At 42.3% G+C, this 18,529-nt stretch overlaps 2 protein-coding genes and 1 non-coding gene across 4 annotated transcripts in view; 1 reads left to right on the top strand and 2 right to left on the bottom strand.

Moving 5' to 3' along the window:
• Positions 1-18,529, top strand: part of Adal (adenosine deaminase like) — a 181,657-nt gene that overhangs the window by 156,655 nt on the left and 6,473 nt on the right. The window contains exons 2-6 of one of the 2 annotated variants that reach the window (XM_051183609.1): positions 10,510-10,542; positions 10,755-10,885; positions 11,373-11,433; positions 12,614-12,701; positions 15,359-15,440. In XM_051183609.1, coding sequence (XP_051039566.1) covers positions 10,525-10,542; positions 10,755-10,885; positions 11,373-11,433; positions 12,614-12,701; positions 15,359-15,440 — 380 coding nt within the window. In that variant the 5' untranslated portion in view covers positions 10,510-10,524. Of the gene's footprint in view, positions 1-10,311; positions 10,543-10,754; positions 10,886-11,372; positions 11,434-12,613; positions 12,702-15,358; positions 15,441-18,529 lie in introns of those variants that run through there. The other variant, XM_051183608.1, reaches the window with a different exon arrangement.
• Positions 3,573-3,676, bottom strand: LOC127221674 (U6 spliceosomal RNA). Its single transcript, XR_007834470.1, has one exon. It is a non-coding gene; the product is annotated as a U6 spliceosomal RNA (small nuclear RNA).
• Positions 6,479-8,818, bottom strand: Lcmt2 (leucine carboxyl methyltransferase 2). Its single transcript, XM_051183602.1, has one exon. It carries the CDS (start codon positions 8,749-8,751, stop codon positions 6,694-6,696), a length of 2,058 nt encoding a protein of 685 aa, XP_051039559.1. The 5' UTR covers positions 8,752-8,818; the 3' UTR covers positions 6,479-6,693.

Genomic DNA, 18,529 nt, shown 5'->3' with positions numbered 1-18,529 from the left:
TAGGAATCCAACCTAGGTCTATCTGACTCCAAGTCCCATGATTCAAACTATTCCTTTCACAGCTATCATTGTCTCAGCTATGCAGTGGGCATTTTTCAGTTCATTCTAGTTAGATCTTCAAGATGCACAAACATTGGTTGAGGCTGTAAGTAACTACACCTCACCCATGCTTCTTAAGTTTATATATTCACTTCTTTTTCTACCCAGGATAGCTGTACTTTCACTCATCACACATGAATATGTACAAACACACAGCTCACATGTGGAGGCCAGAGGACAATCTGTGAGAGTTGGTTCTCTCCCTCTACCATGTGAATGCTGGGGGTCATACAGCATAATCCAAGCTGGTTTTGAAATCTCTATTCTCCTTCTTTGGGCTGCTAAGGGCTAGGATTACAAATATGTGCTGGTATGCCTAGATCCACACTTAATTTCAGGGATTAAATTAAAAAGGAGCAGGGCATGGTGGTGCACACCTTTAATCCCAGCACTCAGAAGGCAGAGGCAAGCAGATCTCTGAATCTGAGGTTGACCTGAGTTCCAGGACTGCCAGGACTACACAAGAAAATCCTGTCTCAACAAACAAACAATCAAAACCCAATAACAACAACAAAAAAGAGCCATTTCTCCAAGAAAGAGGCAAATCAAAATTTAAATGATCAGGGCCTTCAAGACAACTATGAATAAAAGTGCTTGCCACCAGCCTGAGGACCCAAGTTTGATCCCCAGGGCCCACTCAATGGAAGCAAAGAACTGACACCCACAAGTTGTCCCCTGATTTCCACACATGTGCTGTGTCCTATGTACAAACTTGTACACACATACACACACACGCGTACACACACGTACACACACACACACGTACACACACAGGCACACACTTGCTGTGGAATAATCCCTTTGTACACTGTGAAAATGTGTTGCTGTGATTGGTTTAATAAACAAGCTTACTGGCCAATAGTTGAACAGAATATGGTTAGTCGAGAAAGCCAAACTGAGAATGCTGGGAAGGAGAGGATGACAGAGTCAGGACTTCGCCAGTCATATACAGAGCGAACAGGAGATAAATGTGTCATACTAATAAAGGTACTGCCACATGGCAGAGCGTAAATAAGGGATAGGGGTTAATTTGAAATATAAGAGCTATTAGTAATAACTATTACTATAAGAGCTATTGGCTGAGCATTTACAATTAATATAAGCCTGAATGACTATTTGAGAGCGGCTTCAGGACAGGAAAACTCCACCTATACACACTATCTTAAAATGAAATGTTGGGAAATGAGAGATCACCACCTGAAAACAAAAATATAGTGACCATGTTGGCCTCAAATTCACTCTGTAGCAGAGGTTAACTTTTAACTTCCAATCTTCCTGTCTCTATCTTCACTGCCTACATGCTGGAATGACAGATGTGTGCCACCACTCCAAGGTCTTATATGGTGCAGAAAATAGAATTTATGCTTTGTACATACTAGGCAAGCAATCTACCAACTGATCTGCATGCCCAGCCCAACAGTCTTTTCTTGTTATTATTTTGTTTTGAAACAGTCTTGCAAAGTTCCCCAGACTAATCTCAAATGTATAATCATTCTGCCTCAGTCTAGAGGTATAGCATGTACAATCATGCCAAAATATAATCTCTGCTTTAAACATTATAATTTACTATTAATTCATTACTGATTTTAGCTTAACTAAACCACATAACCATTCCTGCAATTAAAATTTTAGCACACTTATTGTACTATGCTCTAGTAATAAAAATATTGTATTTGTAAATTTGATAAATTGAGCTATGGACTCTACTTTGTTTGTTTGGTTTTTCAAGACAGAGTTTCTTTGTGTATCCTTGGCTGTCCTGGAACTCTTTCTGTAGTCCAGGCTGGCCTTGAACTCACAGAGATCTGCCTGCCTCTGCCTCCTGAGTGCTGGGATTAAAGGCATGTGCCACCATTGTCTAGCTGGATTCTCTGGATTCTACTTTTTTAATTGTGTATTTGGGGTAAGGACGAAAGGAGTTGGCTCATTTTTTCCTTACATATAAGTTAAGGCTCTAATTTACTCATAAATAAGAAAGATCATCTTGGCTAGTAGAGGTAGTAGATATAAATCTTAGATTGGAACTCTGATTAAAGCCTGAAAGTGTGAATAAACTAAGAAACGAGAAAGGCAGAGGGTTGTGCAATATCTTAAAACCATTATTACTACAATTTAGTAGCTTTGATCTTCTGGTTAGGTAGCAAATGACTTTGCACAGAAAAATGAGGACAAGTCTTTCTTCTGTTAAACTCATGTTGAGAGTTACATACCAGGTCATGCCCAGTGAAGCACCACAGCATTCTGGAAGCTCCTGCAAGTGCTCACAGGCATCTTTAATTGCATGTTCCTGGTCTTTCAGATTAGTTTTGTGGCCAAGTTAATTCATCTTATCTCAAAAGGATCTGGGGTAACCATAGACCAATTGTTAAGCAAAGAAGGCTGAGGATCAGCTGCAAATTGCAATCCAGGAGGTTTGGATCCAATCCATAAAGCTAGGAGTGGGCTGGTGAGATGGCTCAGAGGGTAAAGGCATTTGTTGCCAAGGGCTGATGACCTATCCAGCCCTTGGAACCCATATGGCAGAAGAAGAACCAACTGTTACAAGTTATACCCTGGCCTCCACACCATCTTATTCCTATGCGTGGGTGCACACCTCCATCCCCACCCACCCACACAAACAAATTAATAAATAAAGCTAGGAGTGACACCAGAAAGTCTAGCCCCCTTATTCAGGCTAAGAAAGTTGAATTTGAAAGAATTGGGCTTGGGACTTGAGGAGATGGTAAAGTACACGAAAAACCTAAGAAAGCCTGACCCTACTGTGCATATCTCTAACCCCAGTGCTCTTACAGTAAGGTGGTGGGGGGGGGGTGAAGGCAGAAGACTGAAAAAGATCATCAAAGAGATACCTGTGGGACAGATGCATGGGAACATATCTGATCCATCTTCCTAACCACTCGGAAGGATTAAAGCTGCAGAAAGATGACAGGTGGACTGACCTGGACCAGTAGGTCATTCCTCAGTGACAGAGTATTGAGTGATGGTCAGGAGGTGAGAAGTTAAACATAGGAAAGTTCGGCAGCAGGAAGTATTGGATAAGCTGACTACTTGCATGCCTTAGTACAGCACCTCATGTACTATTTCCAGGGGAGAAATAGGACAGAGCAGCGGAAAATGTCATACAATGGGACACAGTCAGCAGGGATAACCAAACAATGTTGCACAAAGGAAAAACAAGGTATTTCAAGAGCATTACAGGCCTAGCACACAGCAGCCTTGAGACTGACCGACAGATAAGTCTAGTCTCTTCTGGGGGAAAAGCCAAGTTCTCGAGGCCCTGGCCACCAGCCCCAGACTGGCCTTGCCAAGTCTGCTCTTGGGCAAGGACACAGAACTAGGTTCCTTTGGTTATTTCATTAGGGCCTCTACAAAAGTGTTGGTTTGCCCTGGCTTTCAACAGTGGACAAGTTGAAAACCTCAGAGGGAAGCTTAACCTCTGAAGAACATACCTAGGAACACGTGTGGGTCCTATCGTTTGTTTTCAAAGCTTCACAAATTTTGTCATCCTTGCACGGGACCCATCCCTCTCTTCTCTGTATCATTCCAATTTTAGCGCACGCGCTGCCAAAGCCAGCACTGAAGCAGTTGTTCTTAGACTTCTTAGGGGAAAAAAATATATTTGAGGCTTTGCCCGCTTGTGTGTCTGTGCCTAATGCCTTTGGAGGCCAGAGGAGGGTGTGGGGGAGGTCCCCTGGAACTGGTTGTGGGCCTCCATATGGATACTTCTACTTAAACCTGGGTCCTCAGTCCTCTTAACTGCTGAGCCACTTCTCCAGCCTCAAACCTTGTTTTCTTATTCTAATAGAGTATGCTGTTTTTTTTCCTTACTACTTTTATTCTGGTATGGAAGGAAAAATCATGAAAAGAGGAAAGACAATCACTAAAATTAATTCTCAAAATTATCCCAAAGCCTAATGGTAGAATTTTAAAACAAAATTACAAAAGAGAGGGAAAGAGAGAGAGAGAAGCAGAAGCTATCATCCAATTCTATTTCTCAGTGTGACCCTTCTCACCAACTGCTAGAGACGGCCATCTGTGGAACTAGCCCAGCACCTATGCTTAGCCAGTACATGCAGAGTGCTGCTCCAAAGTCATGAGGCAAATGCTCTGGTAAAACTGCTAAGTGTTCTAATTAAGAAGAGTTTATCTAAGCATGTTGCAAAAACACGGTTGAAGTTGGAAGGCATGCTAAATCTTATAATTACTTCCAGAAAACACAGGTTAGTTCTGTTGAAGGAACAAGCCTAAACCTAATTACTCATAATGAGCTTCCCAGCACTGTTCAAGAGAGTAGGCCCTGCTGCACTGCTTTGGCTCTGGTGCATGCCAGCCTTCTTGTGATGACCTCCCTGCACCTTCTTATGTGCACAGTAATGAAATTATAATGACTGATGACATACTAGCCCAATGGAATGGGCTTGTAGTCAGGACTCTGGTACTTACTATCTGCTCCACAGTTGAGAACACTAATTTCACAACATTCTCCTTTGACTTGCTCCTGAAAGCTGGAAGTAGACAGTGGTAAACTTACTTACAAACAAGAAACACACCAATCATGCTGCTGTCAATCATCTAGCACTTGACACACTGAGAGTCTTGCCAGATGTGGGCGGTCCTGTATTCCAAGACTCATGCCTGGCCATAATCAATGACTTTTCTAGAAAGGTTCATTATAAAGTCTCATGTTAGTTTAACATAAAGTTTGTGTTAAATTACAGGCCTACTTAGTTTTAATACTAACTACCCTTCACATCCATTTTCTGTGCCATCAACAAAAAACCTTTAGAGAAAAAGGACTCCATGTCATGAAGTTCATTAAGAAGTTGGTATTAGGGGGCTGGAGAAATGGCACAGAGGTTAAAAGCACTGGCTGTTCTTCCAAAGATCCTGAGTTCATTTCCCAGCAACCACATGGTGGCTCACAACCACCTGTAATGAGATCTTCTGCCCTCTTCTGGCCTGCAAGGATACATGCAGGCAGAATACTGTATACATACTAAATACATTTTTAAAAAAAAGTTGGTATTAATGGTTAATAAAAGACACTACCACAATCAGAATCACACTGGTCTAACAGTTCTATGAAGGCACCACCTCCTCGTTATGAAGATCATGTTATATACAACATACTTGACAGATTGTCTCACAATTTCAGAAATGCCATTAATTTATCCAAAACCCAGTAGAAACAGATGGATTATCACATCATTTTAGGGATAACTGAGAGGAATTTAATGCCTATAGATTATAAAGTACATTACAATCATAATATTTAATGTTTTTAAATTGTTACAAATTGCTAATTGCTACCTGTGGTGATTTGAATGAGAATAGGATCATGGATTTGAACCCTTGGTCCCCAGATGGTGGTGCTGTTTGGGGAAGTTTAGGAGGTGTGTCTTTGCTAAAGGAAATACAGCACAGGTGGGAATGGGTACAGTGGCTCGCAGTGGGGTGGGGTGGGGGTGGTGCTGTGCTTTGAGACCTTAAGGCCTCTCCTGTTTGCAGGTTGCTCTCTGCTTTGTGCTTATGGGAAAGGATATGAGTTCTTAACATTCTTGCTTCCAGCCACCATGCCATGACGAACTATTGTCTCTGAGACCAAAAACCCAAATAAACCCATCCTTCTGTAAGTTGCCTTGGTCATGGTGTTTCTTCACAGCAAAAGAAAGAAAAGTAACCAATATAGTAGTGGGGAATGCAGGTCAGCTCCAGCAAGGAGTCAGCACAACTCCTAGGTCTGAACAGGTTAGGGGAAAGAAACAATTCCTAAAGCCAGAAGCAATGCAGTATTAGCGCTCTGCCTAATCAGTTAAGGCCTGGGTAACATGACAGCAGCTATGGCCTTGACAGAAGGTACCATGTCAACCTGCAGACTGGCAGGGGAAGGGCCACAACTGCTGAGGCTCCACCCCTGCTCCTCCTCCTTCTTATAGTTCCTCTGACCTGTGGAACTCAACTGCAAACTAGGAGAGCTGTGACAACACTGCCTGGGGCTCAGAACAGTGATGGCTGACCATGAGAGAAACAGAAATTCTGGCAGGTACAAAATTAAGGCATTAAATGTCTGGCTTATTAACACTTACAAAACATTAGCAAAAAGGTGATCAAATGTGCAACTTTCGTTGTACTTTTTCTCATTGTTAAGCTAGTCCTGTGTTCAAACTGAAAGTTTAAGTCTTTAAACTGCAGTGTTCATTTCAGATTTACATACAGGTCAATGCTATATTCCTGATCTATATTCAACCTCGTATTCTTACCAAGGATCTGTGAGAAACTTTTTCAAAAATATAATCTAGGCCACAGACCAAGGTTTGGAAATTTTTTTACTTAGGTCTCAGGTTGTTGTGACTCAATAAATAGCTAAGGTCTGAAAATTGACAGAAACCCAATAAACTGGACACATGACGCTGAGGCTCCTAGGAAGTGGGAATATTCCTTGACTGTTTTATTTTTGTACCATCTCATTGTGGGTATTCATTTTAGTTACCTTTTTCGTGTTCTGTACTCAATAGTGTAGTAAGAAAGGATGTGTGTTGTGGGGGGGTGGCAATAGCTACAACCAAATTCATTCTTATACCAAGAGTCCAGTCTTTATTGCCCTGTACTTAAGGATGAAAGCTCTACTGCCACTATGTGGGGGTTGAAGTAAGTACCGAAGGAAAAGCAGTTCCCTCCACCTCCAGTGAGCAGGACCCGCTGCTCTTCAGGAAGCAGGACACTGCTGTGGTTGTGCAACATTAGCGGCCATGGCACCGATTTTGTGTCAAGCTGGCACTCAGAGCTCAACCCTGTTGTCAAATTGATAACAGTCACTCCGGGAACTGAAGAGGAATGAATCCAGACCCCTCCAACCAGAAGTAGCTTTCCATTAAATACATGCGCGGTGTGAGAGTACCTTGGGGTAATGGGGGGCTGGATAGCTATTGATTCCCAGAGGAATCCAGAGGGCATTGGTCTGAGAAAGAGTACAGAGCTCAATGGTTCTTCAGAAGCCCCAAGCCCTCCAGCGATAAGTGCTCCTCCTTGCCAACTGCAGGCACTATGGGAATGCCGACCCTCCGGGGCTGCCCCTTCTACTGGGATTCTGACCCAAGACATTGTCTCTACGTGAAGAAAATGACAGTCACTTAGTACAGGTTCTACCACACTTCGGCCACCATACACAAATAAGTATCTTTGATTCTGATAGTACACTTCCGTTGTTGAATGCCGCCAACGTGACATGGGACCTTCCTCCAAGGCAGCCTTTGTTACTGTTACATTCTGACTCTCAGGACAATTATCCTCACTTCCGTTTAAATTAAGTTGGAGAGCCCTGGAAGCTGGCCTTACTGGGGACAGTCTCCCTCCGAGAACCAGAATCTGAGTATCTGAAAGCTTTGTCATGGTGTGATAAAGGCGTCCATCCCACTGGCCTCCAGTCCCCAAAACACTTATTTGGCTGCCTTTCCATTCAGAGTCACAGGATCTCGAAAGCAAGTGAAACGTGCTCACTCGGCAGTGTCGCCCCTCTTGTTCTCCAAAGCCTCCTGCACTGAAAATGATGCCAGGGTTCAAGAGGACAGAAGTGTGGCCGTATCTCTTCAGGCTTGAGTGCTGGTTGTCACTAGAGACTACTCTGGCAGAAAAAAACCCTGAAGGTGAAGCAGGATCTATCCGAAAAGGTGCCTCTGGGGGTGGAAACACCAGAGTTTCCGACAGAATGTCTCCCCTAGATGCTGCCAGGATGAAATAGTGGGCACACTTCAGATGCCACTCCTCAAACTCATCAAAGGGCTCGAGGGTCTCGACCCGCCGACGCTCCTCGGCGGGGAGAAAGCGGCGATAGAACTCGTTCAGGTCCAGGGCGCTGCAGGCAGTCCAGCCAGCTTGAAGGAAGCGCTGCACCTGGGCCTCCACGTCGGGAAAGACCTCCAGGCCGTGCAGGGGAGAGTGCAGCCGCCGAAAGTGCTGCAACATGATTTGCCCGAAGGCGTCTCGCGGCTTCATCTGCTCATAGATTACGAAAAGGGCGTCGGGAAAACGCTGGGCGGCCCAGGCGATGAGGGCCGCGGCACCGGCGGGCTCCAGGTAGGTCAGCACCGCTTCGGCCAGGAGCAGCGTGGGTGAGGTGGCGTCCAGGCCCGCGCAGTCCAGGGCCTCGCCTAATCGCGGGAGCTCACGCAGGTCCGCGCCCAGGATGCGGTAGTCCGAGCTCTCAAAGCACAGAGGGGACGCTGAGTCCCCGATGTGGAAAGGGCCTGTGAGCGAGCACAGCTCCGGGATCTCCCTGATCCTCTCCGCCTTGCGCCGAGACACGTCCGGGAAGTCCACGTCCCAGACGGCAGCCCGGGCCAGGAGGCCCGCAGCCTTCAGTCGAAAGTACAGCGAGTCGGAGCCTGCACCCAAAGAGAGGATCTGTGCCCGGGTCGGGGCCGGGAGCGCGCCAGTGCGATGGAGGAAGGCGCGCACGCAGTGACGCACGGCGCGCGCGCGCACGTAATAGCCGCGGTGGATGAGCGGCGTGCGCCGTACGGGTCCCGGAGCCAGCAACGCCGCGAAGGCGTCGCGCACGTATCCGTGTGCAGCCAGCGATCGCTTGCTGAGGGCGCTGCTGTCGTTGGTGCTCTGGACCGATCCCGCCCGGCGCTCGCGGCTTCGCGAGCCCATGACCACTCCGCGAACCTCCACACAAAATACTCACTGGGCCGGTGCTCGTCCGCTTCCGGGTGCTGGTTGCGTCACTTCCGAGCAGAGCGCGCTTTACCAAAACCCGCGAGAGGCATTTTGATTTTTTTTTTTTTTTTCCGAATCACGTTTTCCCGCGAACACGCGCTCTGCTTAGGTGACAGCTAGAGTGTGAGGAGCTCGTGCCAGCTTTTCTATAGACATTTCGGCATGAGGGGAAAAGTCCTGTAGATTCTCGTATTTGAGAACATTTTTAGGCGAATCGGGTCCTGACAACCCGACTTCCTGCAAAGGACGAGCACCGCGGATCTTTAGCAGGCAAGAATAGATTGTTGTTTGCGCGAAAGTAATAGTTTCTTTCCGGGCGGTGGTGGCGCACGCCTTCAATGGGAGGCAGAGGGAAGCTAATCTTTGTGAATTCGAGGCCACCCTGGTCTACAGAGTTCCCGGACTGCCAGGGCTACACAGAAAAACCCTGTTTAGAAAAGAAAACAAACATAACAATATCTTCTTTATTGAATGTTCTCATTGCGAAGGAGAATTCATTTAAATCTTAAATTGGGTCATATGGAAAGTGACGAATGAGACCTTTACAGATATTTACTTGGAATTTAGACTCCTGCACCCATTCAAGTATTCACAGTTCTATGCTAGGTCTGCGGTGAGTTAAGTATTCACTCTGTCCAGCTATAAAATGACTTTCTCCTCCACTTCCAAAATTCTGCGATTCTTATGCGGTGTTGAGTATGTCTGCTGAAAATAGCTATTGAAAGAGATGCAATTATTCCCTGTGGCATGTTGAGTCCTCCCCCCCCCCCTTTCTAAAGAGAGTAACTCAGGTTGGAGTTTAAAATGAAGTTTCTAGATTGGGTGCCTGGGAGTTATCAGTAAGAAAGCACTCCGAGAGGCATGTAGAAACATTATCACTAATTAATTTTGTGTCTGGGCTGAATTAGGAACGGAAATTAGGATGATTTTAAGAATCCTTAACTCAGAGCAGTAGTACAAAACAACTAAGTGTGAGTTTTGGATTTTAGCTGATTGAAAAATGTTTTGGTGTTCAGAAGCTCATTAGTGATCTTAGGGGAGCAGTTTCTGTAGCAGGAGTGCAGGCTATATCGATGGAAGCATTAGTACCCAGAGGAGAGGAGACAGTAAGTTCAAGCCTCCACCCAGACACAGGATCTGGGCCCAAATCAGGTCCTGGACAGACCTAGCCCATTTAAGGAAGGTGTTGTTGCAGCATGAATGTGAAATAAAAAGTATTTTCTTGTGAAAGCAAATACATGCTACATGTGCACATTAACCTGACATTACCCAGTAGATAAGAAATGAAAGGAACAAATGGATAAGAAGTGGGATCCTGAGCTTTGACTAACTCTGAATTTTAATATACCTCTTACTAGCTTCAATACTTCTTATTTCTTGTTCATACTCTTAACTAGTCATTCCCCACTTCAGAAACACCTAAGATTAACTGGGGAAAGGGTGGGAAAACGTAGCAGTGCTGTTTCTTTGTTAGCATCTGAAAATATTTACATCCATTAATATAGGTGAATTTTGATCCCCAAACTACACATAAAGCAAGTCTTATTAAAACATGTGTGAGTAAAACAATCTGAAGAAAGTCCAGGACCTCAGAAGCTCTGATTAAGTATTGTCCAAGCCAAGAGTAAGAGTGAAGAGGAATCTTTGCCTCCTACTGAAAGGATGGAGGCAGAAGGACAGAAGTGGCCGCAGAAGACAGACTTTTACATGGAATTGCCAAAAGTGGTAAGAACTTCAGAATTCTTGTTACATAATAACTTTTACATTGTTTTCCACAAAAGAAAAGTAAATTTTATGGGTAAATACTAAATCAAGTAGCTTGCCTAGTACAAACTACAAACAACCAACGCCTGGTGTAGGACTGTGAATCTAATAGATACTTGGTTTTTTTTTTTTTTTTTTTTTTTTTTTACTAATAATATATTCTCTTGTTTTAGGAGCTTCATGCCCACCTGAATGGCTCCATTAGTTCCAATACCATGAAGAAATTAATAGCCAAGAAGCCACATCTTAAAGTTCATGATCACATGACCATGATTGACAAGGGAAAGAAAAGGACTTTAGAAGAGTGAGTTTGGGGAGGTCATGAGAATTTTTTGTGTGTCAGTATTTTAAAATTGTAATATGTAGGAATCAGATTTTAATACTTAAATAAGATAGACATCTGGCATGGAAAACACAGCCTAACATACAGCATTTTCCCAGCTGTCAGCATACTGATAGTATTTGTTAGGTTATACTATATTGAGCTGCTTCTTAAATTAGAAAATAATGGCATATAGATATATCCCTATTTGCTATTGCTGGAGGATTAGAGAATGGGAATTATTATTTCATACTTTGAAATATAAACAAATAATCTTATTTTTAGCTCTTAAATTGGCTTCCTAGATCAATGTAATTTTTAAAAAGAATCTATCCTGTAGTTCTTTGTAAGTCTAAATATGTACCTTAAATTAACCTAACATTTACTCATTAGTTCCTTGTAGGGAGTTGTTCTTGAGTAACAAGTTTTTGTTGGTTAAAGTGTATTTAAATGTTTTGTTCATTTGTAGATGTTTCCAGATGTTCCAAGTTATTCACCAGCTTACTACTAGTGCTGAAGATATTCTAATGGTGAGACATGGAAGGAATTTTAGAATAGTGAATTTTGAAGTAATGTACATCTCTCATTGCATAGGATCTTTTGGTTTCATTAGGATTCTGATGAAAATGTTTTTTTTTTTTTTTTTCCCTCCAAGTTTCTTTCCATTAATTTTTAAATTTTTGTAATGACAGTATAAGACATTGGCCTACAAGCTATTGTTAGGTCTGTTATTGTTTAAGAAGTGAGGAAGGGAGTAGAAGGGAAAAGGAGGGAATGAGTAAAGAACCAAGGTCAAACTTCTTTCATTGGATACGGAATCACATAGGCAGGAAAGCCTGGTCCTAGTTTTGAAATATTTGGGAGATGGCTCAGTGGTTAAGAGTACTGGCTGCTCTTCCAGAGGACACAGTTTTGATTCCCAGCACCTATGATGTGGTTCACAACTCTCTGTAACTTCAGTCCAGGGGATCTGACATCCTGAGGCCATTGCACACACATGGTGCACAGGCACGCAAGCAGGAAAAACATTTGTACACATAAAATAAAAATAAACCTTCAGAAAAGAAATATTTGACCTCAGATGGGCATTACGTTATTTTTCATTCCTTCCTCCCTCGCTTTTCCCCCTCTTCCTCTCTTTACTCTCCCTCCCTCTCTCCCCCTCTCCTTCCCTCTTCCCCTCCTCCTCTCCCCCTCCCCCTTTTCATATAGTTCAGACAGGTCCCATGCTTGGCTGTCCTCATACTCCCAGTCTTCCTGTCTTCACTTTTCAAGTGCTAGGATTACAGGTGTTCACCAGGCCATTAAGGAAAAATGTGACACATGCTTATAATTCAGCTTTCAAGGAGATCACAAATTCAAGGCCAGCCTGGACTGCCTAGCAAGACTGACACCCCACCCCCACCCTCCCCACCCCCATCCCTCTCTCTCTCTTTCTCTCTCCTCTCTCTCTCACACACACACCTGTCTCAAAAATTTAAAAAAATCAAAACAGAAATAAAAAAACAAAACAGAAAGTATGGTTAATATGCAGACTTAGTTTTTACATGGGAGTGAAGTCATGGGAACTGTTGCTGAACTACCATGGTTTACATTGGGGATGACATCCTACATCCTTTGCCAGTCAAGTTTAATAAGTGAAATCAAACTGTAGCTCTTGGCCGTTTTCACTGGAATTGTCAACATCGTGTACATTGCCTTTATTATCAGGTCACAAAAGATGTCATTAAAGAATTTGCAGATGACGGTGTCAAATACCTGGAGCTGAGGAGCACACCCAGAGGAGAACATGCTACTGGTAGAATTTAATTACTTCTCAGTGAATGTATTGTCCTGTTGCTGTATGTTCTGATCACTCAGCTGTTGCTGATTACTCAGCAACAACAACAAAATAATAATAATCTTACGATGTAGATTAGCTGAAAATGGCTTTTAAACAATGTATATGATGCTGCTAAATAAGTCCAGGGCCTTAATATATTGTAGGCAAGTGATGTACTTCTGAGCCACAGTGATGCTCATTGTGAAGTTAATCTTAAATCAGACATAGAAAGCCCATGTGGGCACTCTTTGATAAAGAAGGGGAAATACCACCTCTTTAATCTTCTAATCCTCCTCGTTTAGGGTTTTGTTTTGTTTTCTTCAAGAAAAGAACAACATGAGGAGATGCTCAGTTGGTAAAATACTTGTCTTGTAAGCATAAGGGTCAGAGTTCAAGACCCAGAAGCCATATAAAAAGACTGGGCACAGCGCTCTTACAATCTTAGCACTAGGGAGGTGTAGACTGGCAAATTCCTGGGGCTTGATAGGCAGGCAGCCAGTTAGCAGGTAGGTCCTTTGCTAGTGAGAATCTGTCTCAGAAAGCAAGGTGAAACACCTGAGGAGGAATAGCTAGGGTTGTCCTCCGGCCTCATCACAGATTTGCACATACACACAAAGGACATCACTTTTGCGTTGTCTCCAGTAAAGGCTGTTCTTGTTCCTGCACTTGTGAAATGATGTCACTTAAGTGGCTATACAGTACTATAATATTGCAGTCACTGAAATGTCAGGTATTCAGTGACTAATAGTATTAGGTTGGAAACAAGTTGTAAAGTGTTAAGCCCTTTGGGGACAGAGTTGAACTGGATATGGTTTGCATGAATTTCATAGAACCTTCCATAAGAGCTTTATCAGGCCAGGCATAGTGTCTCACACCTATAACACTCTGAAGGCAGAAATGAGAGAATAGTTTCTGCCTGTCCTTGGCTACATGGTCAGGATCTCAGGAGCAGGGGGATTTGTTTTGTTTTGTAATCTTGAGATGTTATATGTTACTATTGAGTTCCTCTTGACCTGAAGAGCCCTAGGTTATCTTACACTAAAACATGTATAGCCAGTTAAGAAGTATTTGAAACTATTAAAGTAAATGTTAAAATGGGAAAAGGAGATTCTTATCTCACAGTTTTAAACTAGAATCACTTTCAAGTTATAAAATATAGCATGTGCATACCTATGTGTGGGAACATATAACATAAAACACAAACAAACTAAGAAAAAAATATTCACAGCCAGATGTAGTGCACATACCTTTAATTCCAGCACTTGGGATGTGGAGGCAGGCATATCTCTCTGAGTTTGAGGCCAGCCCAGTCTGTATAGTGAGTTCTAGGCCAACCAGAACAACAAAAATCCTATCTCCCAAAAAAATGTCTGTTTGCAAAGACACTTCCAGGTGGAATTACCTAATGCAGTGTTAAATTACTGAACATATAAAGCTAGTGGCATTTCATCTGCTAAACATATATACAGTAGTAAATATACTGAAAGTTCTCAAAAGAGAGAGAGAGAGGGAGAGAGAGAGAGAGCATGACAAGTAAAAGGCAGTTTTAGAGTCTTTTCTGGAAGTCTTACAAGGCACCCCAGGGAAGACTTGAGCACTCTAAACTTGGAATGCCATTTCTGAGGCCATGGATGAGAGGCACATCCTAAGCAGAGTTCCTAGAAGAGGAGAAAAACATCCTGCTAAAGGAAAAATATTTTTATTTGCTTATTTGGCTGTTTTGAAACCAGGGACTGTGTAGCCTGTATTGACCTAAAACTTCAGATCTTCCTGCCTCAGCCCTCCAAATGCCAAGATTAAGGTAGCACCACCATGACTGGATCTTACTTATTTTTTAAGTTAAAAAGTTATTACTTTTGTATGAGGAATATGTCATAGCACACATGTGGAAGTCAGAGGACAAAGATTAATTTTCATTTGGGCTTCTATTGCTTGTCATTTTGGTCTTTTTATTTTCTGTCTTTTGTTACTTTTACCTTTGTTTATGAACATTTTTATAAAGCATTTATTATTCCTAAAGTTGCTTTTGTTTTTTTTTTCCCCCCTCAACTTTTTTTAAACTCTCTTTTTGGTTTTCCTGAAGTCCAGTCATTAACTGAAATAGCCTGTTGTGATAGCACATAATGGTAGGATATTCTGAAGAGGTCAGGAGGATGGTGAGTTTGAGGCTAGCCTGGGCCACATTTTTTGGGAATAAGAATGTGACTCGGTGGTAGAGCATTTGCCTAGCAAACATGATGGCTTAAGTTCAGTCTCCAGGTCCACAGACAGCCAAAGAATACTAAACTTAAACATTTTGCCTTGGGGCCAGAGTGATGACTCAACACTTAAGAGCCCCTCTGTTCTTTAAAAGGACCAGTTTGGGACTCAGCACCCATATCAGGTGGCTCACCACAACCTGTAACTCCAGCTCCAGATCTGATGCCCTTTTCTGGCCTCTATAGGTACTCATACACATGTGAATATGTGTGCATATGTGCGTACACACACAGATAAAATATTGAAAAAAAGTTTCACTAAAGGCTACACTTCACTCACCTTTAACCAGGCCCTAGCACAGCATAGAGTGGTGCTGTTTGAAGGATGAAATAGATGATAATGTCTTTACATATGTTCCTCTGCACTCTTTCCAGGAATGACGAAGAAGATTTACGTGGAATCCATACTTGAAGGCATAAAACAATGCAAGCAAGAAAACTTAGATATTGATGTTAGGTAAGAAGATGGTGCATTAGTAATAGTTACCCTTTCAAAAAGCAGAATGTGAAGTTTTACTGTCTTGTAAAGGTGATGGATTTTGTAAAAATCAACTATTATCTGATTTTTACCTACAATAGAAAAAAAAAATAGAATCAAGAACCATATTGTTTAAGGTAAGAATACAATTCTGAATTTAGTCACCTCGAAGTAAAATTCTACTATTTTTGCTTAAGTTGAGTATGGTTTCTTGTTGCTATTAAGCTGAAGGGGACTTCTAATAGCTATCCACATAGTCCCACATGATGAGGCTGCTTGCTCTCTCTCCTACAGGCTAAGGCTGTCCATCTCAATGCCTTGCACTTACTGTCACTTACGCCTTCCACCATGTCCTTACACATCTACCTTCTTATTATTGAGGTCTCAACTTGGCTGTTATTTCCTTAGAGAGACCAGTCTGTCAGCATGTTCCTGGCACTCAAATCCCCTCCTTACCCGTGTTCCTCCATGTCATTAGTTTGTATTGTCATGAAGCATGCACATCTTTGACTGGAGTGTGTGTTCAGAGAGGCCAGAGTCTTGTCTTTGAGTCAACACTACATCTTCAATACTTTAAACAAAGCCAGCTTTTGTAGACAGAGTCAAGTAGCCCAGGCTGGCCTGGAACTTGCTATATAGACAAGGTTGTCCTTGAACTTCTGATCCTCCTGCCTTTACCTTTCAAATGCTTTGACTATGGGCATGTGTGTAATGAGTAGGGTTTTTCTGCCCGCCGCCTGGTCTTGTCCTGCTGCCGTGCCAGCCCCAAATAACACACAGAGACTCTGTATTTAATATTATGCTGTTGGCCAGGTGCTAGTTTCTTATCGGCTAGCTCTGTCTTAATTATTAACCCATTTCTATGTATTTCCACGTGGTCTTACCGAGAGCGGAGGAATGGCGGTTCTGTTCTCTCCAGACTCTCCATCTTGACTCCTCCTTCCTACTTCTTATTTCCTCCTTGTCTCCTAGTCCCTCCTATCTTCCTTTCCTATTGGCCAACAGTGCTTTATTCATTAACCAGTATGAGAAACATATACAGAATGACATCTCCCATCATCTCCTCTTTTCTGTCTAAATAAAAAGAAGGGTTTTAAGCTTAACATAGCAAAATATATAACACAACAGTTAGCAAATAAGAATCACAGTTAACAATATTTAGTCCATTAACATTTAGTAAGATTTGAAGAAAATGTTTCATCATCTATCTTTGTGAGTCTAAAGCCCTATATGTAACTTATCTTTAATCCTAACTAAGGAAAACTATAACCATAACTATCTGTCTTCAACTCCATCAAAGACCACAGAAGGATAATATATAAGCTCTAGAAATAACAGAGACATCTTGCCTTTTCAGTAACCTGAAGTTCTTCTGTAATCTTCTGTAATCTTCAGCCCATAGGCCATAGTGTGTCTGGCAGACTCTTCAGCAAAGTAGGAAACTTTAAACTGTCTTTTTTTATTGGCAGCTTGTCAGTCATTTTTCTCTGTGCCATGCAGACTGTCTGGCAGACTCTTCCATGAAGCAGGAACTCTGTAGCAATGTCCATCTTAAATCACCAGTCACTTTTCTGTGGGTCCTGCATGTCCAGTTTATACAGTATAAAGTTAAACAGTCCAGACAAGAGCAGTATCTTGTCCAAATGGCTAGTCTTGAAATATTGGAAACTCCATAACGAGTTTCTTCAATGTCCATCTTCCTTTCTGGTGTAGGTGGTATTGCCAAGAGCAATTATGTCTCACTGTCACGAAAACCCTAAACCATTTTAAATGCCATAGTCTGTAGGTCTTTGAAAGGTTTGAAGAATGCCTATCTATCTCAAATACATCTTCGTGTAACTTGAAAACCTAGCTAACTTAACTCTAAGTTTTGACTATCATAGGTAATTATCTATAATCTGTACTACATTATACATTTCTGAATGAACTATATAAACACAATACCTAAACAAAAGGAGAAATATACACATCACAAAATTGACCTTAAATTGTATCAATAAATGAAAATCCATTCCAAAACGAAGTATTTAATAAATGAAATCCATTCCAAAACAAAATATTCATATCTAAACATGTGCCATGATGCCTGGCTTTATCACCTATTTATTCTTGCCAAAAAATTAAATCTGATCTAATTAAGCTTCTAGACTAGATCCAATTAATCAGTTTATCAAAAATACAAGAGGAGGCTGGGTGGAGGTGGTGCACACCTTTAGTCCCAGTACTGGGGAGATAGAGACAAGTGAATCTCTGAGTTTTAGGCTACCCTGGTCTATAGAGTGAGTTCCAGGACAGGCTCCAAAGCTACACAGAGAAACCCCGTCTTGGAAGGAAGGAAGGAAGGGAGGAAGGAAGGAAGGAAGACAGGAAGACAGACAAGGGACATGTTCACATAAGGATGCAATCAACAGAATCCAGACTGTGGGATTCTTTGTAGGACAAACAAATAAATTACAAGGAAAGAGGTTGGATAGAAATGAGAACGGGAGAGAAGTGAATAGAAATAGATTAAAAGAGACTTAAGGGGTTTGGAAGGTAGCTCAGTTGGTAAAGCACTTGCCTAGCAAGTGTGAGGACATGAGTTCAAACTCCTAGAACCCCTATAAAAAGCCAGGTGTCCATGCTATAATCCTAGAGTTAGGAGGTGAAGACAAGCAGATCCCTGGAGCTTCACAGGCCGGCTAGCTTGGCCTACATGAGGAAGTGCAGGCCAATGGGAGACTGTCTCAGACAAAAGTTGGAAGATGCTTGAGGACTCCCACACCTGATTGTCCTCTGACCGTCACATGCTCAACACCCTGCCTGTACTTGCATTGCTTACCCATTCTCAGGTATTTTTGTAGTTCTAAGTTGCTCTTATTTTCTGGTAGCTTTGTGCTTAGAAGCATCAATGATAGTGGTTAAGTTCATGAGAAACTTCATGAGATAACATGTAGCCCTTTCTAAGATTAGTTGATTTTAAATTAGTGGAGGTTGTTTGGTTTGGTTTTTTTTTTTTTTTTTCCTGAGACAGGTCTCATGCATCCCAAACTGGCCTTAAACGCAGTTTGTAGCCCAGGATGACCTTC

Source organism: Phodopus roborovskii, unplaced genomic scaffold (assembly GCF_943737965.1).
Source record: "Phodopus roborovskii unplaced genomic scaffold, PHOROB, whole genome shotgun sequence".
In the NCBI taxonomy this organism is placed as follows: domain Eukaryota; kingdom Metazoa; phylum Chordata; class Mammalia; order Rodentia; family Cricetidae; genus Phodopus; species Phodopus roborovskii.
Note: the sequence above shows the minus strand (reverse complement) of the source record. Positions and strands in the feature narration are given on the sequence as shown.